Below are 27,607 nucleotides of genomic sequence, written 5' to 3' on the forward strand. Positions count from 1 at the left end.
GCAATATACTTCAAAGAAAAGATCTTATCTAAACACAGAATAGGTATACAGTGACATTTAAAATAATTGAAAACCTGCAATTAGCATCAAATGGATACCTGTATTCCTTTCTTAGGGTTGCCACAACAAATTACCACAAATGTGGTGGCTTAAAGTAGCAGACGTGTATTCTCTCAGAGTTTTGGAGGGCAGAAGTCTTCAATCAAACTGTCGGCGGGGCCACGATCCCTACAAAGGTTCTAGGGGAGAATCTCTCTTTGCTGCTTCAGTTTCTGGTGTCTCCTGCCGTTCCATGGCTTGTGGCAATATAGCTACAATATGTGCCTCTGCCTTCAAATGGCCTACTTCCCTCTGTCTTTACATGTTGCTCATTTTCTCTTATAAGAACATTCATCATTGGATTTGGGGCCCACCTTAACTCAGAATGACTTCATCTTGGGATCCTTACCTTAATTACATCTGCAAAGACCTTTTTCCAAACAAGGTCACATTTACATGTTCCAGTAGACATCTTTTTTGGGGGGGGCAGAAATGCACAATTCAACCCAGTACAATGCCCAAATGGTTGATAAAGTTAAGGGAAGAAACTCTTATCTCTGAATATTCCCTGAAGCCTCACAGAAGTGTCTGCATAGTTACGAAGGTAATTTGGGTAACATGAGATTTAAAACAAACTCATGCTCTTATGCCCTAAAATCTCATCCTAAGTCTATTCTAATCCAGATGAGAACTTTGGGCATTAAAAAGCTACCTCTTTATAATAATTTTTCAGGGATAGCTTTTAAAATGAACTTAGACATTCTGGAAAATTAGTGTAATAAATGAACAGTGCTGATGTAAACAGCTTTATATGTTGGTTGGCATCATCATCAGATGAGGAATGTGATTTTTAGTGATTTAAATAAAGTCTCTAACCATAATTAAGTTGAAATGCTACGTTTGACAAGAACAAATGTAGAAGTTATTAAATGCATTTGTGTAAATAAATGCCAAGTAAATAAATTAGCATGTTTTATTAAAGGAAAAGTACATCTATAACTAATAAAATACCTTTTATATTTTAAGGGTTCCTTCTGCATTTCCAGGTAGACAAACTTAATTCTCAGTGCCTACATATACTTCAAAAGTGGAAAGTAATAGCCTATTAAGTAATAATCTCTAGTCTGCAGTTCACTTCTATGTGCAACTGTCTTCTATGTCCTTAGATAACATGTATAGAATTGTTTTTAGAAATTTTTTTCTTTTAGCAGATGAATACTACCAGAAGATCATCCACTTCTTTGGCAAGTTTTATTACATCTACCTAAGTTATTAGTTCATTTTAATGAATAAAGAAGATATGATATATATGTGTGCATATATATATACGTGTGTGTGTGTATATATATGTATATATACACACACACACATATATATATGACACAGGCATATTACACAGGAATATTATTCAGCCATAAAAAGGAATGCCATCTTGCCATTTGCAACAACATGGATGGAGCTAGAGAGTATTATGCTAAGCGAAATAAGTCAGTCAGAGAAAGACAAATACCATATGATTTCACTCATATGTAGAATTTAAGAAACAAAACAAGCGAAGTGAAAAAAATAAGAAAAAGAGAGAGAGACAAACCAAGAAACAGACTCTTAATTATACAGAACAAACAGATGGCTGTTAGAGGGGAGAGGGGTGAAGGCATGGGTTAAATAGGTGATGGGGATTAAGGAGTATACTTGTCATGATGAGCACGGGGTGATGTATGGGAGTGTTGAATTATTCTATTGCACACCTGAAACGAATATAACACTGTTAACTAACTGGAATTAAAATAAAAACTTAAATTTAAGAAAAGTTATTTGTCCATTTTAGTAACAATCCATTAAATCTTCATTTTACCATAGCTTCAATCTAGAAAGATTTCAGATAAGATTCAGAAATAATGTACTTTTAACTTTGAAAAACATTGTCTGCTTACTTTTTATTGCTAGAACCAAGCAAACGTTAAGTGTAAATGCAGAATAAAAATGCTATCACCATAAGGTATGGAAACATGTAAAGACTGAATATGTATTTCAAAATGCAGCTGACCTTTGAACACATGATATGTAGATTTTTTAAATAGAGTACAGTATCGTAAATACATTTTCTCTTCCTTGTGATTTTCTTAGTAACATTTTCTATTCTCTAGCTTACTTTAGTATAAGAATACAGTATACAATGCATATAACATACAAAATATGTGCCAATTGACTGTTTATGTTTTGGGTAAGGCTTCCAGTCAACAGCAGGCTATTAACAGTTAAGTTTTGGGAGAGTCAAGCTATACACGGATTTTCGACTATGCATGGGGTCAGCATCCCCAACCCCCACATTGTTTAAGGGTCAACTGTATGTGGACAAAGACTGAAAGGAACAAAAACAAAAGCAACGCCATTAGGATGGTATTAACAGGGAAGATTTGACTAATGCAGTTAAAAAAAAACAGGTTTTATGAAATATGACAGAAAGTAGTATTTTCTTCAATATCTAATAAAAGCTAACAATATAGAAAGAATAAGGGCAGATTAGAAAACAATGCTATGCAATTCACTGAGAAAATTTTGAGAGCTGTCTTATTATGTTGCTGAGGATCCTATATTCTTCAGTTGTTATGTTAGTAAAGTACCAATAGGAACCATACCGTGCCGAAGAAAGAATGAATGGGCCCTGGTATTTAGTCTGGACTATTGGTGTAAGAGTCAAGCTTTTCTTCTGTGAATTTCTGTCCAGAGTATCTAACTTCCTGATCCCTAAGATACCCAGTGAGCTCAATGGTTTCCCCCTGCCCCCCAACACCTCCCCGCAACACATTTAATGAAGGTAAAATCCCTATTTTATCATATCACAAGAGGCAGCGTGACGGGGTGGAGAGAGAAAGAATGAGCTTTACATTTTACTGACCTGGTTTTAAACTGTGGATCTGGGGCTTTATTGTTTTATAGACCTTTGGTCGGTACCTTCTGAACCTCAGTTTTCTCAGAAAATTAAAATAACATGACCTACCTTAACAGTTGCTGAGAAAATCCAATTAAATAGCATAAGTGCAAAGAAATAAGGACTAAAGGATGGAAACTACATGGGGGAACTGGAGGGGGCAAAAAGAATGCATTTTTGCAGAAAATGGATTCCCAAACCCCCAAGTCCCTCTACCATCACAATGAGGAAGAACGATATCATTTGCCAGTCAACACGAAGGACATTATTTACAAGAAGACAGTGAAGAAACCATACAAGAGTAAAAACTTGAGCCAAAGGGCAATGGGAAGGTAAAAGCACATGATTAGATGTGTGCGTGTGCATTTTGTTTCATTCATTCATTTATTGACCGTCATTTACTGAGCACCTTCTATGTGCTTGATCTATTTAAGCACTCATAAGTAAAAGTTATGGGCTCCACATGAGCCAACTACCTGGCGAAGGAGAAGGAAAAGAGACACATGAACAAACAAATATTAAGTATAGATAACATTCAGCTAGTAATAAAGAAAATGGACAGGGAAAACCCATTTAGCCAGGACGGTCAAGAAAAGACCTCTTTAAGGCAATGATATTTAGACTAGGACAGGAGTGAGAACTCAGCCATATAAAGAGTGAAATAAAGGGCATTCCAGGCAGAGGAACAGAATGCACAAGTTCTTTTGGTAGAAGGGAGTGTGACTTCGTAGAGTGGTTTAAAACATAGCCAGTGTAGGGAACGGGGAGAAGTGAGAGACAAGGCTGGGAGCTGGACGGGTGTCAAACCATGCAGACAGAGCTTTGTGTGCCTTGGCATGAGGTTTCCCTATTCAAAACCCCGCTGAAGGGTGTAAGCAGGAGGAGGTAAAATGGTCTGATTTTCACTGTAATTCTTTTGAAAAGAGAAGACTGAATTAGAAGGGCCCGGGATGAATGGGAGACCAATTAGGAAGCTAGTGCAGGAGTTTAGGCAAGAAACCATGGCAACCTCAGGTGGCCGTGGCTGATTTGGGGAAAGGGGGTGGACTCGGCAGATATTAGAGTCGTGGGTTGGATGAGTACAGTGTAGATTACAGAATACACCTCACTCAGGGTGTGTTTGTTTGGCTGCAGTGAGAGGAAGAAGAGAAAACTCAGATGCAGGAAAGTGTGTACGTGGGGACATTTGGTGTGAGGAAGAGGAGGGAAGGATTTCCGATTGTTTCTATTTTCTCAATGACATGAGAGGAGGGTAAAGAAGTCAGGAGGGTAAGAGTTGGAGTAGAAAGTTTAGGGCAAACAAATAAGAAAAGGCCGTCTTGGAATACGGTGATGCATGCGTATTTAGAGCAACGTGATTGTCTGTTTGGGTAGTGCTGAGGGCCATTTGGAATTTGAGAGCAAAATTTAAAATGAAACCCCACCGGAGAATTTTTTTCCCAGCAACTTCCAGATGCTCAGCTGCAGACGCTGAGAAGGGAATCATTGGGAGAACCAAGGAGGTTCACGTTTTGCTAAGTGAGTACAAAGAAAATGAAAAGGACACGAGAGTTTCCAAGGAAATGATTGTAGCAATGTATTCTGGCATCTAAGCTGGGTAAATTAGGAGTGGAAAATGGATTTGAGAAAGCACGGAATCAGTGGCTTGGCGTTTACAAGTTGGTCAAAGAACTATTGCTTTGGGAGTAATGGAACAACTAAGATAGAAAGTCAGGAGATTGTCATTAGGAGGTGGGACCCTGGGGGCGCCCAGGTGGCTCAGTCGGTTAAGCCTCCGACTTCAGCTCAGGTCATGACCTCACAGTTCACGAATTCAAGCATCATGTCGGGCTCTGTGCTGACAGCTCAGAGCCTGGAGCCTGCTTCACATTCTGGGTCTCTCTCTCTCTCTGCCGCCCCCCCCCCACACTCTCTCTCTCTCAAAAATAAACATTAAAAAAAAAAAGAAAGTAGGACCCTGGTTCCATGTATGTTGTTTGTTTTAATGAAGTTGTAGGTCTTGTTGACGTAAACCTTGTTCCATATTTTTTTCCCTTCAGATTACCTTTTTTTTTTTTTACTATGTCCCTTTATTCTGAGATGAGAAATTTTACATACTTAGAATTTTGTTCCCACTTGCCAAATACATCATTCTGTTAACCTTACACAGAAACCGCAATTTCTTGGTTTCTGTTAACAAAATCAGAAAATAGAAGAAATTTTAGTATTTGGAAAGTTTTTTCTTGCAGAGCATGTACCGCTTTCAAAGTTTGTGACGAAAGATTAAAGATGTTCAAATGACGTAAGGGATATATAATGCCAAACCTCAAGGACCTGGCACTCAGTATCAAAAGTAAAATATTCAGGTCCCAGGAACCTCTTCCCAACCAGACGGAGACTCTTCTTGATTTACTGATTTGCCATTTAAATTTTTTTAATGTTTACATTTGTTGCCGTTGTTTACTGACTTTATTTTTTAGAGCAGTTTAAGGTTCACAGCCTGATAACTTTTTAATAAGATATTACTTTTCACACTGTGCACAATCTATTAAGATACACTTTTGATTTTTGCTTTCATTTTTTAAACTCTTTTACAATTTTTTAAATCTTATTTCTGTTTTAACTGACTTAGCCTTCGCTGATATCCTATTATAATATCACTTCCTTGATCCTGGCCCTTTATTTCGCCTCATAACTCATTTAATGCTGTAGATTTTCAAGTAGTTTTTCCAAAGCGTTCATGGGGAGAATATTTTCCAAAACTTTGTACATCTGAGAATTCTGTTGCCTTCACAGGAGAATCTCGTCCAATATAATATTGAGTAACAACTATTTGGCTCCAAACTCTTTCTTTCTCTTGGTATTTTTCATGCCAAACTGGTTTTTAATTGTTTTAGTGATAACTACTTTTTTCCCTCTCACTGTTTTAAGACTTTTTTGTTTCCTTTTTCTTTGCAACTCCAATATTTTGCCACAATGTGTTCAGTTATGATTTAGCCTGGAATAGGGTAAGTTCTTTGAATATGATACACAGTTCTTTCTTAAGCTTAAGGAAAAGATTTAGCCTTCAAAACTTCTATTATATTTGTTCTGGATCCTGGGCCAGGAGACTCCCCTGTGCTGGTGCAATGCTGTCCTGCGTTCCGCATGGATCATCCTCAAACACCCCCTTTGATCTTTGGCCAACTTTGTTCTTGACATCACTGATTTAATTTTCTGCAACAATAGTTCTACTTCACATAGCTTCCCTACATGGTTAGTTTATTTGCTATTTTTAAACTGAAGTATAATTAAGATATCATAAAATGCACAGAAGGCAGGTGTCCAGTTCGATGAATGCTGACGACTGTACATGGCCATTGAAGTACCTTTCAGAAAAACAAGATATTAAACATTTCCATTGCTCCGGCAAGCTCTCTCGCCACCCTTTCCAGTCAATTTCTGCCTCCGGCCCCAACCCTTGGCAACCGCTTTCTGATTTTTATCAACACCAGGTAAGCTCTATTGGTCCCTAGGTTTCATGCATATGGGGACATGCAGTGTGTGCTCTTCTGTGTCTGGCTTTTCTCATTTAACAAAATATTTTTTTAGATTGACCCTTGTTTTGCATACATCGGTGGGTCGTTCTTTCCTGAGTGCTGAGTAGCACTCCATTGTAGGAATGTGCTTCAGTTGGCTTATCCGTTCTCCTGTCGGCAGGTGTCTGGATTGTTTCCAGTGTGGGGCTGTTATAAACACAGCTGGTATGCACGTCCGTGTACTCCTCTTTCCATAAACACACGTGTTCATTTCTCTAGGGTAAATACCCCAAAATGGAATTACCAGGTCATATGCAGATGCATATTTAACTTTATAAGCAACTGCCAGTTTGCCAGTTTTCCAAAGTGATTGTAAAACTTACTGTCCCTCCAGCCGCAGGCGATTGTCTAGTGCGTCTCATTCTTCCCGCCCTCCCCCCACCTCCAGTTTTCTTCTTTCATTTAAACACGTTCCCTTTCCATCACAACTTGTGGTCTTTTCAAAGCACCATGTCTTCTTGTACTCCAAGAATGACGGCAATTTTCTGAAACTTTCTTCTGGATCCTGCAGTAGGTCATTTTCTGAGATAAGCTCATCTTCTCATCCTTTGGAATACTACTTTCTCTTGGTTTGCAATGTTTTTGTTAAGCTTCATGTGAGTTTCTCCTGTCTCATAGGTGAACAAGCCCAGATCTGTCTCCACTGATGATAGACAGGGTGAACAAAGTACTTTTGGACCTGCTGTCTCTCTACAGTATGAGGTTAAATGACGTTCTGGAGCCTCCAGGGGACAGGCAGGTTGTTATATAAAGGGCATATTCAGAAAAGGGTGGAATGTAGAGGGGATATTTTAACAGAAACTATGTAAAATGCAATAGCATTCTCCAAATGCATAAATGAATATATCATATTTAATCAAATCTTTGGTCAATACACCAACATTGATTTTTCCTTTAAACAAGTCTTTGTTGACTGGTACAATGTGCCAAGAAGGTGCTAAGCACTTCGCATGCATTTTTTTTTTAATTTAAGCTTCAAAATAAGCTTATAAAGTACACATAGCTATACTGTTATAGTAATTACGAAATGAAGTCTTAGAAAATTAAGGTAATTTGCTCAAAGTCTTACAGCTAATAAGTGACAGTTTTACCTAAAGGCTTTATGCATTGCTATACAACCCAAAGTCAAGAACTAGAAGTCATGTGATGAATTTTTTAAAGTTTTTATTTATTTATTTTGAGAACGAGAGAGAGAGAGAGCACACGCACAAGTAGGGTATGGGCAGAGAGAGGGAGACAGAATCCCAAGCAGGCTCCACACTGTCAGTGCAGAGTCCGAGAGGGAGCTCAAACACTTGAACTGTGAGATCATGACCTGAGCGGAGATCAAGAGTCGGACACTTAACCAACTGAACCCCCCAGGCACCCCTGAAAGTCATATGACGAATTTAAATCATGGAGACCAAAATCCTAGAAAATTGGAAAGCGACACTTACCTGATTTTTGGCTGTCTACAAAATTTGTCATTAACTGACTAGCGTGTAACAAAAATTCTTGGCCATGTTTTTCTTATTCATTAAAGCTCTTCTGTGAAGGTAAAATCACCACCTTAACACCTGTGACTCTACCCAAGTATTGCCACAGTCTCAGTGATTGAAGCCTTAAATTAGAATAAAAAAAAAAATCTTAATTCTTTTGATTCATGTAAAATTGGGGGAGAAAATCTAACATAGCACACATCTTTAAAAATATTGATAATTCATTTTGTACTATTGTATATCTTACCAACATTGCTGGTATGAAATTGACTGAAACAGCGGTGCCTGGTTGGCTCAGTCGGTTAAGCGTCCGACTCTTTTTTCAGCTCAGGTCATGATCTCAAGGTTGGTGGGATCGAGCCCTGCCTCAGGCTCTGTGCTGACAGTGCAGGGCCTGCTTGGGATTCTCCCTCTGTTTCTCCTCTCTCTACCCCTCCCCCACTCACACTCATTCACATGCTCTCTCAAAAATAAATAAGCATTAAAAAAAAAAAAGGAATGGAAAATAAATCCTTGTGCCCCACACCCATTTAAAATTTTTTTTAGTTTATTCACACACAGTAATAAAAGGTTCACGGCAGATATGCCTAGACATTTGGCCTGTCTCATATTTCCAAAGTGAGAAGCACTGCACCTACTCAGGAAAAACAATTAAAATGTGCTGCGAACAAAAAAAGACATCTCTAATTCCTCAGACACCTGGACTGTCCTTCAACACAGCCAACGACAGACTACCTGCGGGAAGTGGAATCTCATTTTGTGAAACACTGCTTAAAAGCAAAACAAGTTCTCAACATACCACCGAGTTCACAATGCTGGCCTCGATAGAATCTGAGCTTACTATGTGGCAAGGTCAAATAATTTTCTGTTGAGACAGTATTTGCGATGACATAGTTATTAAAAACCGAAACCGTACAAACCCAAACCGTCAAAACCTAGCCAGAAGGACAAAACAAAAGGGGAAGAAAAATCAGGAGCTTTAAAAAAAAAAACAACAAAAAACCTTTAAAACACCTTAGAAGGACTTACCCTTTATCACCCAATCTCTGAACAGGAAGAAAGGATAATGGCCTTGAGGAGGTTAGTATCATCAAAACCCCTTCTTACTGCTTCCAACCTTACCATTTTATCAGCTCGAGACAGTACTAGCAGATAATAAAACTATTTTTTAATACATTTTTTTAATGTTTATTTTATTTACTTTTGAGACAGAGAGCAAGATGGAGCGTGAGCAGGGGAGGGGCAGGGAGAGAGGGATACACAGAATCCGAAGCAGGCTCCAGGCTCTGAGCTGTCAGCACAGAACCCCACGTGGGGCTCAAACTCATGAACTGGGAGATCATGACCTGAGCAGAAATCAGACGCTTAATTGACTGAGCCACCCAGGCATCCCATAAAACTTTTTTTTTTTTTAACAAAGAACTGTTACCTGAAAATTAGTCACATCAGAAAGTTACGCACTTACTCAACCACTTTGCTTAGGTCCAAATAGCGAACTACTGACCTGTACCGAGCCCTATTTTCACTTTGTGTTTCATGACTTCAAGGACATTGAGAAAGCCGCTGCTGAGCCTGTAGAGAGAGGAGAGAGTCAGGACAAGGAGACCCACATGCTTCCAACAAAGAAAGGACACCAACAGTACTGATGGTGATTTCACTACACTTGGTTCCTGTCACATCGGCTCTCATGTTGGTACAAACTCATTAGCCACATCAGATCACCTGAGTCCCGGAGGAACACACAATCATAAAGGATCTTTAATCCTTGGGTTGAGGTTAATCTCAGGAGGGTACAAAGCAGCAAGAAGCAGAAGGGAAAGCAGGGGAATCATTTGTAAGGAGAAATAAATGAAGCAATTCGACCTTGCAGTTAGTGCAAAAGTCTTATTGGTCTTCAGTGTTTTTTGTTTGTTTGTTTTGGTTTGTTTTTAACCAACTCATCCTTCTATGTGAAGACGCACAAATTATAAAGCATCACCTCTCTTCTCTGTCTGGAATAATTTGTTGCCCTGAATGAGTCGGGACTTGCAAGGCCAGAGAAAGGGGATACCACCGGAAGAGGGGGTGCAGGCTGATGCGTCGGGGCCTGGCAGTTCACAGGCTGCCGCTGAGAACCGCAGAAACTAGGAGAGAAGGGTCTAGGATGAATTCCAGACGTGATGCATTGCGCAGACTCAGAAATTTTAAAAGACGCTGTGTTCTTCGCGTGCATACTCCGCACAAAGTGTCCTCTTTCGAGTGCCCTTTCTGTCCCCTAAGGCTCGGGGGAATGTCTGTGTGCCTCCCTGGTCCCTGTCCCAATCAGATAGGCCTCTAGAAGAGGGACACTAAAGACATGACTGAGAAAACAGAGGTCTTCGGGCTGCTAACTCACACCCCAAATGCTCACCAGCTACCGACCGATTACCGCCTACTTACGATAAGTTAGAATTGGGGCAGTGTGAGAGCGCCGCTCCCCGCTCCCTGAACACCTTGAGTTCCTCGGCAGAAAGGTAGCAGCCGTGCGCCATCACTGTCTGGAGAGAAGAGTACCCCGCGTGGAGTTTACCACTTAACAATGTTTGGTGAGTCTTCACTCACAGCGAGACGTTACAGGTACACACAGCTGCTGCGGTGGCCTCGTCCCCACAAGAGCATTTATGATCACTCGTATGGATAAAATCCCTGTGTACCGGGTACCCCCTCAAAAGAGGCCCGTATGAACATGGGATCACACGAGGCTCAGCAAGTTTTGTGGCTCTTACCGTTTTCTCTTTTTCATCTGGAAAATAACGAGGGTCCAGGTTACCGGCAGTATAGGATACCCACCCCGCCCAAAGATACTACGATGGCTTCATCGCCACCCTAAGAAAACAGCCACGTTATTTTATTTCCTAACTCTACGTGGGGAGCAACTGGTGGGGCCGTGCTTGTTCCCATCCTGATCAGAACTTTCTAGAAGTGAGCTTTCCTTTGCCAGCACATGGAAGCTGTGGGGGTAATCCTGGAAACCGTCGTTCTTTATTTCTGCTCCTAGTAAAACATACGCACGACGCTCTTGACACATAAAACCATATAATCTTTGTTCATCTATTTGTCTTTTTTTTTTTTTAATTTTTTTTTTCAACGTTTATTTATTTTTTTGGGACAGAGAGAGACAGAGCATGAACGGGGGAGGAGCAGAGAGAGAGGGAGACACAGAATCGGAAACAGGCTCCAGGCTCTGAGCCATCAGCCCAGAGCCCGACGCGGGGCTCGAACTCCCGGACCGCGAGATCACGACCTAGCTGAAGTCGGACGCTTAACCGACTGCGCCACCCAGGCGCCCCTTCTGTCTTTTTTTTTTAATTGAAGTATAGTTTACACGACCAAATAAGCTTTGTTTTATCACCCATATTCACATTTTCACAAAAATTAGGAAACGTGATGTCTTATAAGCGTTAACGTGGAAGGTAAAATGGATCAAAGAAGGTGGGCGGTGTGCACACACAGGAGAATTTTCTGTTCAGTCCTGGTAATAATTTGTGGGTTTTCCTGAATGAGACTTGCCTCTTTCTTATGGCATATATCCATACAGACACATAGAATGGAATATTACTCAGCTATAACAAAGGATGAGATCATGCCATCTGTGACAACATGGATGGACCTAGAGAGTATTATGCTAAGTGAAATATGCCAGACAGAGAAAGACAAATACCAGAGGATTTCACTCATGTGTGGAATCTAAAACAAAGAAAAATGAATAAGCAAACAAACAGAAGCAGAAGCAGACCTGCAAACACAGGAAACAAATGGAGGGTTGCCGGAGAGGAAGGTAGGCGGGGAGGGAGAGAATGGGTAAAGGGGAGTGGGAGACACAGGCTTCCAGTTCTGGAAGAAGTCATGGAAATAAAAGGCACAGCACAGGGCATATAGTCAATATATATAGGTACTATGACAGCATTGTGTGGTGACAGGGGGTAGCGACACTTGTGGTGAGCACAACACAACATAGAGCAAAGTTGAATCACTACATCGTATACCTGAAATTAATGTAACATTGGGTGTCGACTATACTCAAATTTTTAAAAATTAAAATTAAAAAAAAAACGGCTTTACTCGTTCAAAATTCTTTTCCCCTCAGTACAAAACCCGTTTTCAAACAGCTTTCTCTTTTGGGAGGCACGGTTCCGTGACCACAGAATTAATAAAATAAAAATTTCCCAAGCTCTATGCAAATAAAATTAACATGCAACTAGAAGGTTAATTTATTAATCACATGGAAATAGATGTAGAGAAGGATGAAAATTACAGTGTAACATTTAAAGACCTATGTAAGGGATTAATCTTTCAGATTAGTCACATTCAGCCCTCTGTTCACATGAGTCCAGAAGAACTGATTTGCTGCAGTAGTTAAACTCTCCATGCACTTTGTACAATTCATTGAAGGCCAAGGCTAAAGGGTATACTGTGGAATGAAGTCTCTCCTCACTATATTAATCTAAATTAATGTAAAATTATTTAATTATGAAAGTAATACACACTCATTTTTTTAAAGCAATGGCAGAGTGTTTAAAAACAAAGAGTAAAAAGTCCTTCTGCCTTCTCCCTCAGGAGGATCACTTTTAACATTCAATGTTTGTATTCCAGATAATTTCTTTCTAACTGAGCATGCAACCCACACAACATCAAGCAATACTGTACAAACATTCTTCCATGTAAGCCTGGATACATCATTCTTGTGAATGTTGGATAAAATTTTAATTATGAATGTTCTATAATCTAAACAATCCCCCACTGATAGATATTTTCTAACTTTCACATTAATTAACATTCCTATTCATATTCCGTACAGAATGGATCCTTAAAAACGTATCTGCTAACTCAAGGAAATGCGTATTTATATTCTAATGGATACTGACAAAATGTCCTTAGGCCAAACGACCTACCCTCCCTCTAAGAAGCCTTTAGATTTCTTTACTGGGATGAAACTTCAGGTCATTTTTAACTATCTACCCACATATGTGCATGCTCTAGTTTGGGAAATGCACGTAGGTTGGAGAAGTCTGGAGATTACTATTGAGATTTTATTTTATTATTATTATTTTTATTTGAGAGAGAGAGAGAGAGAGAGAGAGAGAGAGAGAGAGAGAGAGAGAATCTTAAGCAGGCTCCATGCTCAACACAAAGCCCAACATGGGGCTCGATCCCACAACCCCAGGATCATGACCTGAGCCAAAATCAAGAGTCAGAGGCTCAACTGACTGAACCACGTAGGTGCCCCTGAGATCTTAAAATGTAGATAAATATGCCCTGCTGTATACAGGCTATGTCACGATATGCAATGTACCTTATTTGTCAGAAGATTGTTCCTGTCGTACACATCTGTGTAGTTTTTATAATCGGGAAATAAGTTCTTCACAGCTGCTACTTCACTGGAGTTCTCACTTATGTGGCTCTACAAGAAAAGAAATAATAGTTTCAATTTTCTAATGTCAAATACCATCAGAAATGATACTTCTTCCCCAAAAGGATAAGGATGGATTCTACTTGCCTATGTAAGACCACGAAGAATGTACAAGTGTGCTATTGAAAGCAATGATACATATCATATATAACAGCGGCATGAAAAATTAACTATGACTATGTCATTACATGAGCATGTAATGTTCTAACCCTAACCCTAAGCCAATGTTATGTTCTTCCAATGGAGTCTTTTCAAATCCCATACTATGTTAGGAACAAATGAAAGTAAAAAGTAGTTGAAAAGGCTCAAGAGCCTAGCTATCGGTGGCAATTTGCTTCTGGGGTTAGCCGTTTAAGATAAGAGTTTAAGGGCCACAAAGGGACAGACAGCATGGTTCCCTCATAAGAAAACTAGAACTTGAACAAGGAGAGCTAAATGTTAGCTCAAGTTCTGAGCCTAATTGTGTGTCTTAGGGTGAGTCAGCTACTTCCTTTGGCCTCCACATTCTCAGCTCTCAAATATGAGGGTTGTGCTAAGTGAGTGATTTTCCAAAAATTCATATAAAAATTCATAGACATCCAATATGTAAAAGGCATCAACAAGTTGCCTTTCAGGAAGAAGCAGGGTTGGGATTTTGGAACCCTGTCGTCATTCTGTCCCCTTTGTCACCTTCCAGAATGAGCTCCTGTGCAGAAAACAGTTTGACAATAACTGAGCTAGACAATCTTGAAGTCACCAAAAAAGAGCCCATAAGAATCCACACGCAATCAAAACAAATGAGTCCTGGCCCCCACACCTGCAGAACATCACAAACCCCAAGAGGGCAGAAAGTATTTTTGAGACACAACACTTGGGTGTAACCACCTCACTCCCTAGCCTAAAACAAAAATCACTCCAGACCAACTGGTGATGAGTACATATTATGGGGGAAAAAAAACCCTCATGAGCAAGTTGCCATTTTCAAGAATGGCAATACCATTTCCCTTCTCCATGAAGTAGAGTGTCAGTCAAATAAATAGAAGAAAAAAAGATCCATGTTCTAAAAATAGAGTATTGCACCTAGAGGGTGAGCTTTATCCTGTCCTTGAGGAAAGTTAGACCACTGAAGAAATGCCTGGGCATCTGAAGGGAAAAAAAGGACAACCAGATGATTCAGGTCATTGTAATAAATTTGAGGAGATGTTAAATGCACATGCACACATACATACATCCCCAGCAAGGACACGCTTGATTTGGTTGTGTCTTCATGGAGCTCAGGACAGACTACCCCCAACTATGGCACTGTGGCATACTGTATTATTTTAAGCCGAAGGAAAATAGCTGAAGTGGGAAGGTCACTCTGACCTTCCTCCACCCTTCTTCCCTGAAACAGGGAAATAAAATAAAACTCTTGTGTGAGGGATGCCCATCCTATACTTGGAGGGAAGAAGCACCCTTATCTCTGAAGACAAAAGGATGCCCAGAAGAATCCAAACCAAAGATCATATTCCTCCATGACTGTGCACTCGTCACCCAACCTAGCCTAGAAATGCTCTGGGCTCTTTCTTTGGGCTTTCATTTCCTTATGAAGTCTCCTGTATCATGTAAAGCTGAGATTAAACACCTTTGTATGCTTTTCCCTTTTTAATCTGTCTTTGTCAATTTAGTTTTCAGATGAGGCCAGGGACTGACTCTAAGAAGGTTAAGGAAAACTTTTTCCTCCCCTACAATTATGTGGGATTGAATAAAAAATACAAATATCACAGTCCACAAAAAACGGGGGGTGATGAGAAGAGTTGATAAGCCCTAACAAAATAAATCTTATTAAAACAAAACAGAACACCTTCCACTCTGATATAGAATCAATGTGTCGTCTCTCTCTTCCCTTGCCCATTGTGATAAGATAGTCAACTCTTAAGAGGGAAAACTGGAGTGCAGTACGTGATGAAGCACGGAGGAAGTGTGAAGGGGAGCTTGCAACCCCCAATTTTAACCTAGCTGGAAGCTTTAGAAGGGTTTTATTCCTAAATTGCGACCATTTAATGACAAAGTAAGATATGCTTTTTTTGTTCCTCATTTCAAATTAAGAAACTCAGAACAAAAGGGCTTTTAAATGCATTTTTGCAAGTAGAAATTAGGTTCTTTTTGCTTTTCGAATAATGGGTGGTTCCTCCAAAAATCAAGGACTAGAACACTGACAAAAAGTATCAAATAAAAGAGAGAAGTAGGAAAGAAATGCCTGAAATGTATCCTACAGAGAACAGGTAACCGGTGTGTCGTAGGTCTGGCTTGGTTACTCATGATGTCCTTGTCTCTCCAAAGCCTGATCAGAGAAGACCAAGGGTAAAAGGAGCTTCAGGTTTCTGACCTGAGAAATGAAAGGAGTGGATTTAGGTGACGTCTGTAAGAGCCCTTCCTGTGCTGTGATGCTATTTCTCTAGATCTCAGGAGAAGAACTGGAGATTTACTACAAGAATTTAGGGTGCTGAGAAGTCTTGCCGGTTTGGACAGAGGCAGAACTAGGGGGAAAACACCCACCTGAATGTGCAAATTATGGGTCTTCGCGAGGTTTCCCAGTTTACCCAACAAAGTCTCAGAGCAGGAAAGGGAAAAACGTGGTGTCACTATGGGCTTCACTCTAGAATACTGGAAATAATATAAAGAGCAATTAGTCAGGAAACCATGGATATCATGAATGTGTAGCAGACCCTAACATGCATATCATACACATATAACTATGTTTTCATTTTGGGGGACAGTCTCCCATTCTAACAGCAGGTGGAAGTTTTGGGTTTCATGGAAATGGCTCATGACTGAGGACAATGGAGACAAGATTCTACAGCACCAAGTTCAATGGAAGAAGATTCTGGCCTAAATGACAGACACCCCGAGTCACACATTCACATGAAGGCTCAGACAAGGCCTTGACTGGGTGGCCTTCATGAAGAGAAACGGGAAACAGAAGAACATCCGAAGGAGGCCACTGGGGAGACTAAACGTGAGCTGGAGGCCTATTCACCACCTACATCTTGGGGAGGTGTGCTGGCCGTGGCCTCCCTCGGGACGTTTAGTGGCAGCATTGGCTCTGATGTGACCCAGGGTAAAGGCTGAACAGGAGAGAAGGGCTCGGAGAGCAGTAGTGAAGATGAGGACCCAGGAGGCTGCAGGTAGGTCTCCCGAGATTAGATTGCAAGTAATGGATTTCTTGGATTTTCAATCAGACCTCAAAAGGTGGTAAAGGAAGGGGCTGGCTTGCACAGTGGAGCTAAGAACCAGGCATGGTGGGGTCGGGAAAGGAAACAGCACTGCCTCCAAGGCTCACCAACACTAGGGCATTGCAAAGAGGAGTGTCTGAATGCCTGCAGGCCATGTGATATACCACACATTAGGCACCAAGGCAGCCAACAGCTGCGGCATCAGGGTGGACACAACCTGTGCTTCAGACCAGATCAGGGAGCACAAGAGGCCAGAGCCAACGCTGAGGTAGCCAACTTCCAATTTTTACCAATCTGTCCACATCCATGAAGCCCCCTCCTACCTCCCCAGGGACCAGTCCTGTGAGATGAAAAGGTTCTAGAGAAAAGGAAGGGAAAACCACAGAGAAGACAAAAAAAGCCTGGCCTCACAGAGCTGGGTTGATGGGTCCACTGTAGGAACAATTAAAGGCTCTGGGAAAATATTTCTGCATGCATGGAGTAAGCCATACACACGCAGACTAATTTTTACCAAACAACTTAATAACGCATCCTGCAAACAGCACAAAGGCAATCCAAAAACAAGCTGGGAACAAGCTTACTTACGTTCTTTTGGAGCATTCTCGACACAAATCTGAAATACAGCAACAAATGGGAAAACAGAAAAATTTGGCATTTAAAAATACGTTTTTGAAAAGGGTGAAAACATGATCCTCACAGGTCCTAACTTCCAGACAAACATTTCCAACGCTGTACATGTTTCACCACCAGCAGTTAAAGATTAACAAGTAGTAATTATTCTGCTTTCTCACGTGCGGCCAGGGAGATAAAGTGTGAAATCACAGGGAACTGAAGTTTTATCATCTAACATCAGCTGGGCTGTTCGTAAGTATCCCCACAGCACGGAAGCCATTCTGCTGGCTTAAGCTCTATTTGGGGGAATATTGTAGGGTGTTACGCTCCTTGGATATTAGAATCATGGAATCCTATGCACCTGGAGGTGTTTAGAAGCCATAGGACTCTCTCCTCCTAATTTTCCTTTATAGAGTGAAAGCTACTTTCTCACACAACATCATCATTCATTTCCAAAGGCCAGGTGCTCCTGGGCACAGACGATGGAGTAAGGCAGAAGGAATAGGCCAGAGGTGGCTGTGAATTGGGGGCAGGGGGCACCAGATGGGACCAGGTGACAATCTTACCCATTGTATCTGCAGGGACGGTAGTATCCGTAGGGCCTGTGAAATACCTATTGGTGCCCTGGACAAATATATTTACTAGCTAGCTTCCTGCCTACTGGTAGACCTTTGTTTTGGAACAAAACGCAGATTAAAGTTTACTACGATCACAAACACAGATCCATAGAAAAATTCAGCAAATGGCCGATGATAAAAGGAGTGTTTCATTCTTTCTGGGAGCAGGTGATGGTTCCTAAGCCACCCTTTTCAGAGGACACATTTAAGGTGAAGGAATTTTGGAACTGGAGAAAAGTTGGGCTTCTAAAACTTGCATCAGGATAGGTTAGGTCTTGGGGGAGATTTGAATCTAAAGAATGTTCTTCTGGATCTCTTGCATGTTGAGAGTCATACAACACAATTCCTTGTCAAATCAGATCCTAAAGGGACTATGGAAAAGCCATTAAAGAAGTAGATAGAGTATTTTGGGGATCCATAGAGTATCCCAAGGTCATCTTAAAAGAACAGAACAAAAACCCGTGATCTCAGGCAAGAGGATGACCCACAACCAAAAGTAATCTAATGAGCACACCACATATATTTAAAGCAAGTTCAATTTACAAAAGCCTCCATCTATACTAAAGGAGAGGGGAGTGGTAAATCATTAACTTTTAAAAAGAATCTTTCATTTCACAAAGGGGTTCACCCTAGGACTCCTATAACGAGTTCACAGAGGGTCCCAAACAGTATTGACATGCAATATTTTCTTTAGGACCAGACCAACCGCATAAAGTGGGGCAAACCCACACGGTGACATATGTGTATATCCGCCTGGTTCACAGAGGTTGCCTCCATCAGTGCTGCAAAGGGACTGCCCACAAGACAAATCAAGATGAATATACCTCTCTGTCTCCTCGATTGACACCTCAGTGGTCTCCTTGTATTCGGGAACAGTAACATTCAAATCCATGCAGACTTTGCCCACAAATGCCCGCTGCCCGAATTTATCTGTGAGGCACACACAAACAGAATCTGAAGTCATTCTTTTTCTCCCAAATGGTATCTTTGCTAATCTTTCAATTAAAATCATTATGAAAACGTAAGTGAGAATGTATCATAAGCGGGGAATTTGACTTAGTTCTACCAGCAGCTCTCAGCACTAAGGAACCTAGTCCTCATTAGAGGTGTTAGAGAAATTTTATTTTAGCTAGAAAGTTGAAGCTATGTGGGGTAATATTAATTTTTTTTTTTTTACAATGTCTGTGCCTCTGTCATAAGAGTCTTGCAAAAGCCTTTTTGCCTCTTTCCCCTGTAATTCGTTTTAATACCTGGCCATTATATTATTCTTCCCTAAAACCCCACCTTCATCAGATCCCTCATCTGGCTTAAAATCTTGAGTGTCTGATGCACATATGAATCTGTCCATAGTCTGAACTGTCCCATCTCCCCCACCTCCTCCCCCACCCCACCCAGCAATGAATCCTGTCCTCCAGTTTAGCTACTCTGTTCCCCGCTTCCTGGATCTACTACGGATGTTCCTGCTCCCACGCCTCTGTCCATGTCACTTCCCCTGTTGGGAAGACATTTTCCTTTCTCCCCATTTTACGTCCCTTTGAACCCCGTTTAAAAGTCCCTTCCGTGAATTCTTTGCAGATGATCCAATTCTGAGTTTTCTCCGTCTCCTCCCAAAATAGCAATATATATTTTCAGTGGTACCCTTCAGGCCTCTGGCATAAACTACCTTAGCCAGCAAGCAGAAGCATCAGTGCATCAGCCAGAGGAGCCGGAGGTATTTACTGAGCATCTGCCATGTTCTGGGCACTGTGCAAGGTACAAATTTTGGAATCGCTCATCTAAATCCAGTCTCCTTTCTGCTTACTAGCTGTATGACTTGGGCATGTTCCGTCCTCTGAGCATCAGTTTATGCATCTGTAACATGAGGACATTGACGACTACTTCCAAAGGCTGTTTGCAACTGAGCGGCAATAATCCACACCGAGTGCTCCATGTAAAGCCGGGCGTCTAGCAAGAGCACAGCAGCTGTTACTACAGTTATTAATTAATGTGTGTAGCTATTAGTCAGTTAATCCTGTCTGGCTCCTTAAGGGCAGAGACGATTTTCTATTTCATTGTATTCCCAGCACCTCGCACAGTCTCCTAAGTGTAGCCAGCAGCCAACACAACATCTGCAGATCACAATAAACCGTTGCCACAGTGACAATTAGTAAACCTGTCCCAAAATGCTCTAAATTAATACAAAAACCTCAGACCCGTATACACCATTCTGAAACCAAAACCATAGGTAAATAATCACATTACTTAAACAACAAAAAACATCCAAGGGCCATACACAAACACCTAATTACTCGCAAGAAAGGCGGTGCTCAAACTCCAGCAATTAAAAGGCAGGACTGCTCACAAGTAGAACTCATTGCCGGACATGGTCTGACTGTCTTGGATGGATGTGCCCATACATCATGCTTTCATTTCCTCACCTGTAATTTCTGCAAGGAGCAGGGATGAGTCAGTGTGAATTGTTCCAAAGTAACAAGCCGTGGTTGTTCCATTCTTTAGTGTTCTCCTCTAAAAATAAATCACAAAACCATGAATCGCGTGTGCCCAGAAAAGTCACATGGCAGATGAAGACGAAAATAGAATTCTAGTTTTTAATTTTAAAATGTTTTTATTTAAAGGTATGCCATCTTGATGTGAAGTACAGTTAAGGTAAATGGCAAAAGTATTTATATTCCAAAAGTGTGAACTGGAGGAGAAGCTGGTACTTTTGATTTCCTAGATTCACACAGTTGGGTGTTGCAGAATTCACAAAATGCAATACTAATTAATTCCTTGTTTTTTAGGATTATTTAAGGATACCCAAACTTTATTGCACCAAGGGATGTAAATGAGATTTTTCTATCTATAAGAGGGCAAAATTATGCAGCCAGATTTCTAGTTCAACCTGGCAGATTGGTCACATGTATTTATCTCCCTTCCTTAGCAAATTTCCACTAAACTAACAGTAAAATTTATTAACACACAAGAAAGAGACATGAGCAGAGGAAACATTTCTATATCTTCTTAGACAAAAAAGAAAAAAAAAACAAGGATGAGAACGTGGAGGTGACTTTGGAAGGAGAGAAAGAAGCATGGAGCTGTTAAGAGAGAATTGGCCGATAGTCTATATACAAAAGATTAAACCCTGGCAGGACCCTTCTCCCCACTTGTTGAAATCAGCCACCCACCCAACCTGATCCTGTAGGAGATATTTACTCTTGCAGAAACTGTGTAGTATTTGAAGACTAGACATCCAATACTGCAAAGTATGGCCGACTGAAGAGTTTTTTTTTTTTTTAACGTTTATTTATTTTTGAGACAGAGAGAGACAGAGCATGAATGGGGGAGGGTCAGAGAGAGGGAGACACAGAATCCGAAACAGGCTCCAGGCTCCGAGCTGTCAGCACAGAGCCCGATGCGGGGCTCGAACTCACGGACCGTGAGATCATGACCTGAGCCGAAGTCGGACGCTTAATCGACCGAGCCACCCAGGCGCCCCCCGACTGAAGAGTTTTAAGTGGATAATCTGGCTGACCCAAGGATCATGGGATCCTTGGTCATCACCCCCCAAAACGTCACATATGCAACTCCCATCACTCCTGGCAGGACTGATGACTCTTTCCTAGAGAAGATGAATGGTTCTAGAAAGAAGATATCCTCACAATGGCATTTGGGGCCCACAGTTGGAAGGGCCATTCATTGCCTTCACTGTCCATCCTAGAATAAAGTTCACCAGTCAACAAGTGCTACTTCCCATCCAGACTCCCAATCAGCATCTTTGAGTGTCACACTTAAATATGGAATGTATGTTTGAGGTTCAACAGATACTTGAGGAAAGCTACTCTAAAAAAAGAGAAGAAAGAGCAAAGAATCCGGGAAAAAATCTCAGAGAAAAGAGGCAATTTATAAGGTCAGAATAAAGTTTGATTTAAAAAAAAAAGCTGGGGGCGCTTGGGTGGCGCAGTCAGTTAAGCATCCGACTTCAGCCAGGTCACGACCTCGCGGTCCGTGAGTTCGAGCCCCGCATCAGGCTCTGGGCTGATGGCTCAGAGCCTGGAGCCTGTTTCCGATTCTGTGTCTCCCTCTCTCTCTGCCCCTCCCCCGTTCATGCTCTGTCTCTCTCTGTCCCAAAAATAAATTAAAAAAAAAAGTTGAAAAAAAAAATTAAAAAAAAATCTGGGGTGCCTGGATGGCTCAGTCCGTTGAGCATCTGACTCTTGATTTTGGCTCAAGTCATGATCTCACGGTTGGTGATATGGAGCCCCATGTTGGGCTCTGTGCTGACAGCATAAACCCTGCTTGGGATTCTCTCTCTCCCCCTCTCTCTGACCCACCCCCTCCACTCACACACTCCCTCTCTCTCTCAAAATAAATAAATAAACTTTAAAAAAATAAATAAGGAGCATCTGGGTGGCTCAGTCAGTTAAGCATCCAACTTGGCTCAGGTCATGAGTTCAAGCCCTCTGAGGACAGCTCATATCTAGGAGCCTGCTTCAGAGTCTGTCTTCTGCTCTCTCTGCCCCTCCCCTACTCGTGCACTCTCTCTCTCAAAAAAAAAAAAAAATTAAAATTAAATAAGTAAATAAATAAATATCTATGATTAACATTCTCAATGAAATAAAAGAATATATTGCATCCACAAAACAAGAACAGAATGCTATGAAAATGAGAGAACAAGGGCTCTCCAACACTAAAGATTTTATAAATGAAATTTGAAAGTCAATAAAAGGGTTGTAGGATAAATTAAAAAAGAATCTCTCAGGGGGAAAAATATTTTGCACTTAAGATAATAGGGAAGAATATGCCATATTTTAACAGCCTCTACTCAGCTTCAGCCAAATGTTGAAAAAAAAACAAGTGAGAGCCCAGTGACATCAGTTAGTCCCAAAAGTTGAGAGAATTGGGAAATCTGGATTTTTACATCAATCTTTTCAAATTAAGACACTTTGCATATGAAATAAAATGTGTTTGACTGCCAGAGATGTTTAGAGCCTGTCAGCTACAGATAAGGATAAACTCTCTATCAGATTCACAAATCCAGGAGAAAGGGTAGTAACTTGACAGAGACATTGAATTCATCTCTAGCAACCAGAAAAGCGCCTGAATTTGAGTGTGTGCTCATTAAATGTTTGTTGAATGAATACCTGAGGTAGCAGAATTACTAAGCAACAAGAGACATAAAGTGAACTAAAATCAGCATCCTTAGACGGATAGGAGAGGACATTTTACCCTTGAAAGAGAAATGGACCATTAGAATGGTAAGAGTGAATTAATGATTTGCAAACTTGGGCCACAGCATTCTGTATGAACATAGCACAAAAGAGACATGAAAGTATATGAAGATATTTCATTATTTTTCTAACAGGGCTCATCACAAGCTAAGTGTAGACTGGAGGGAAGTATATATGGGGGGAAGAGAGGGGAGAGGTGGGGGCGGCGGGGGGGGGGGGGGAGAAATTTCCCAGAATGGAAGAGAGACAGGAGTTCTCATATTGAAAGAACTACATATTAAAGAGAATGAACTGAAAAAGAGATCCATAAGTGAGATCTCAGAACATCAAGAATGAAAAGAAAATCTTGAAGGCCAGCAAATTAGCCAGAAAGGAATACATGTCAGATTGACACCAGCCTATTAGATGTTGGTGGGAAAATCATTTTAAATAGAATTTTCTCCACAGCTAAAGTGCATCATTCAAGAGTCATAACAAAGTAAAACCATTTTTAGTAATTCAAGGATTTGGAAGGCTTATCACCCACCTTACTGGAAATGATTATCAGAAGTTAATTCTTCAAGAAAATGAAACATGAATACAAAAGGAAGACAGGGATCCAAGAAGCACAAGAAAAAGCAAGCACACTGTTAAATTAAGTACAGATGTTGAAAAATAAAGTGGAATTAAATTTTAAAATATTAAATTTAAAAGCTGAAGCTTATTTAAAAAATTTCTTTAATGTTCATTTATTTTTGAGAGAGAGACAGATCATGAGCAGGAGAAGAGCAGAGAGAGGGAGATACAGAATCTGAACCAGGCTTCAGGCTCCGAGCTGTCAGCACAGAGCGCAACACAGGGCTCGAACCCCCCAACTGTGAGATCATGACCTGAGCTGAAGTCAGATGCTTAGCCGACTGAGCCACCCAGCCACCCTGTAAGCTAAAGCTTATTTTAAATTAAGTGTAGATAGTGGAAAAAAACTGAAATCAAAACCTCAGATGAAAGAACATAAGACGTGGGGGGAGGGGGGAGACGAAGAAGGGACAGTACATACAATATTCTTGTCTTCTTATATGGAAGAATATATTGAAAAATGATAGAAGACTTGTCTAACACTCTTAACTCAATCTTACAGAGACGTTAAAATGTCATTATTGACAGAGAACCCACACTCTTTTAAAAAATGGGCAGGGGGCACCTGGATGGCTCAGTCAGTTAATTGTCTTTGACTTGGGTCATGACCTCGCAGTTTGTGAGTTCAGGCCCTGTGTCAGGCTCCTTGCTGACAGTATGGAGCCTGCTTGGGATTCTCTCTCTCTCTCTCTCTCTCTCTCTCTGCCCCTCCTTCACTCTCTCTCTCTCTTTCTCTCCCTCCCTCTCTCTCTCAGAATAAATAAACTTTAAAAAATAAAATAAAATAAAAAATGGGCAGAATAATCATAAAAAAAATTGACCTTTTGTTGGGTCATAAAATAAAGTGAACTAATTCCTGAGAAAAATAATCACATGAGTTGCACACCGAACCAGAATAAAATGAAACTCAAAACGAAAACAGAAGTGTAATCTAACATTTTCTAAATTCTCAAAATTTCTCACCCTTTTCTAAAAATTTGGCTTGAAGATGAAATCAAAATTGTTGGCTCATTAGCAAGAAGGACGATGGAAGCACCGCACAGGCGCCGACAAGTCCTTCCTCTGACTCGGGGGTGGGGGTGGGGGTGGGGGGGATGGAGGGAAGCTTTCACTGGGTGAGAAACTGCAGTTTCAAATTGGACTGGATCAAACCGGAATGTTCAAGAATCTGCCCGAATTATAGTTAAGGAACAGGACAGGGAGAGTCCGGAAAGCAAAATAAGAAAAGGAGGGAAGAGGATGCAAAGACCGCCCACGCTACTACTCCTGCCGGTTCCCACGGAGTCCAGCCCATTGAACAAAGGAGCCACATGGGCGTGGCTTATGTAATTGAAAGAAATAAGAATTCGGCTTTAAAACTTACTGAAGAGGCCCTCTAAAATACAGCTGCTTTCCTTCTTCATTTGTTCTATATTTGGGCATCCCAGACTCCATTCCGCCCTGGTTCCTCATAAGTTTTCAAGGGGGCTCTTCCATGAGTGACGAGTTTGTATTTTTCCCATTTACAAGACTCTATCAAGAATAACATCAGACTGTGGCCTGTGTTTTCAGTCTTTCCTCAGCCTTCAGTTCTTGAGGCTAAGATTTTTGAGCTCAAAACAGACTCCAAACGTAGGATGACTACCAACTTCAAGGCTTGCAGCAATGGCCTCTTAACAGATTAGATGATTTGCATTTCCAGTGTGCTGAAATAGGGGGGAAGAATGACCCGTTCCCTTTCTTTTCACCTTGTACTTTAATGATTTGATACCACTTTGGAATTGTTTGGATTCATTAGCTGAATCTTGGACAAACCCAAAGAGTCAGCATATTCTTTCTATTATCCACAATATTTGCAACTAGTTTATCGTCGTCCATTTACCAAGGATCTCACCTCCAATCCCTTGACTACAGGCTGTATAATATATAGATTACTGAACTCTTTCTAGTCTTTTTAGTTCATTCCAGTCCAATTTAAAACTGTAATCTTTCACCCAGGTTGCAGTGGTTAAAGGTAGAAAATCTAGGCTTGCTTTACTGGGATTTTTTTTTTTTAATTTTTTTTTTCAACGTTTATTTATTTTTTGGGACAGAGACAGAGCATGAACGGGGGGGGGGGCAGAGAGAGAGGGAGACACAGAATCGGAAACAGGCTCCAGGCTCCAAGCCATCAGCCCAGAGCCTGACGCGGGGCTCGAACTCACAGACCGCGAGATCGCGACCTGGCTGAAGTCGGACGCTTAACCGACTGCGCCACCCAGGCGCCCCTGGGATTTTTTTTCCATATAATCTCAGGAGAGGCTTGCTAATATATACTTTAAATCATTTGCGGATTGGAGCGCCTGGGTGGCTCAGTCAGTTGAGCATCCAATTTCAGCTCAGGTCACGATCTCATGGTTTGTGAGTTCGAGCGAGCTCTGCGTTCGGCTCTCTGCTGAGCCTGCTTCAGATTCTGTGTCTCCCTCTTTCTGCCCCTCCACTGCTTGGGCTCTGTCTCTCTCTCTCTCTCAAAAATAAACATTAAAAATTTTTTAAAAATTATTTGCAGATGAAATGAAATGAAATTTGCACCACTGTCATCTATGGTGCAAAACTCTGGGGTCTGGATTGCCCATTCGCTGATGTATAGATCTAGGTTTTCTGAGGGAGAAAATAACACAAACAAACAAAAATGGCTTCCCTCTATTCGTAAGTACTGCCTTAGCATCCCTTTGCACTGCCATGGGCAGTCTTCAGCCTAGGGACAGGTTCTACTTAACACATCTCAACTTAAACAGATTTCAATCATACCATCAGCTCATCCAACTGTTAAAGTGTGTGGGCCTGCTTGCTCCTAATCAGAAACATATGCAATGCAAATATTTGTCAAGAATAAAATCTATTTTGAAGTCACTGACATCAAATACTTAACTCTCTGATATAAGAAATAATATTTATAGAATGCTGTCTGAAGGATATATGGTTCTAGATACTCTGTCTAAAACATAAAACACAGATGTGTCTGGTTTTTTATACTATAGCACCTTAATAATATATATTTTGACAACATAGCATGTATTTATATTAAAGATTATTGGAATTAATTTTTAAGGAAATCAGTATAAGGAATAGACATGCTTTACCTTAAGAAATGTTTTATTTTTTATCCTATATACTGTGTAAATTACATAACTGATTTCCCTCTCTGGATCAGCTGTTAGAAACTTAGAGCATTCAGCTTCAAGTGAAGTCATTGAACTAACTGAGTTAACTCATTCAGCTTTAAGTTAAATTCATTGTGATAAATTCTAAAGAATGTGTGGATCCCCCTCCCCCACCCCCGGCCATGGCATACATTTAACTCTCGGTTTTATTTTGTTTTTTCTTTCTCCCTCTTTTTCCTTTGCCATGCTCTTGTGACTCATTTGCTTCCATTGTACATTATGTTATTTTAAGATATCTCTAGAACAATGGGAAGTATAAATAAAATTTGAGGATAAAAAGGTTTGGTGTGGTTAACATGATTCATTAACACAATGCAATGGCAACTTCATGCACAGTGTTAGTCCTTCTCAGTTTTTCTGGTGTCATGTGGATGCTAGCTGAATATATAAGACCCACAATTACACTGAATTTATAATTAAGCAAGTCAAGTGTATAAAGGATAGCACTTGCTTTTACTCCTCAAGGCTTGAATGACGCAAGACCAAGGAAAATGGCAAAATGGCTGGGTAACCGCATAACGCTTATAATATTGTCGCCATCACATAGTCGTCACTTTAGAGGAAAAACTATCGAAGGGTCCAACAAAAATGCAGGAATGTTCAGGCTAAGTGTGTTGAATGATAAGAGGTAGTGGTCAGATAAGATGGGATCTGGAGAAGGTATTCTCAACTGCAGAAGCTGTTTCTGGCTGCTGAGTGAATTTGGCATAGGGCTGGAATAAGAAGGGAACTGACTTCTTTGAAAG

General features: G+C 40.8%; 1 protein-coding gene across 2 annotated transcripts in view; it reads right to left on the minus strand.

The window, feature by feature from the left end:
* Nucleotides 1–27,607, minus strand: part of GDA (guanine deaminase) — an 82,744-nt gene that overhangs the window by 9,701 nt on the left and 45,436 nt on the right. For both annotated transcript variants that reach the window (XM_047831148.1, XM_047831149.1), the window contains exons 5-11: nt 20,275–20,362; nt 18,682–18,787; nt 17,214–17,241; nt 15,952–16,059; nt 13,318–13,425; nt 10,425–10,522; nt 9,511–9,578 (exon numbers count right to left, since the gene is read on the minus strand). In XM_047831148.1, the coding sequence (XP_047687104.1) occupies nt 9,511–9,578; nt 10,425–10,522; nt 13,318–13,425; nt 15,952–16,059; nt 17,214–17,241; nt 18,682–18,787; nt 20,275–20,362 (604 nt within the window). The remainder of the gene's footprint in view (nt 1–9,510; nt 9,579–10,424; nt 10,523–13,317; nt 13,426–15,951; nt 16,060–17,213; nt 17,242–18,681; nt 18,788–20,274; nt 20,363–27,607) is intronic.

Source organism: Prionailurus viverrinus, chromosome D4 (genome assembly GCF_022837055.1).
Source record: "Prionailurus viverrinus isolate Anna chromosome D4, UM_Priviv_1.0, whole genome shotgun sequence".
Classification (NCBI taxonomy): domain Eukaryota; kingdom Metazoa; phylum Chordata; class Mammalia; order Carnivora; family Felidae; genus Prionailurus; species Prionailurus viverrinus.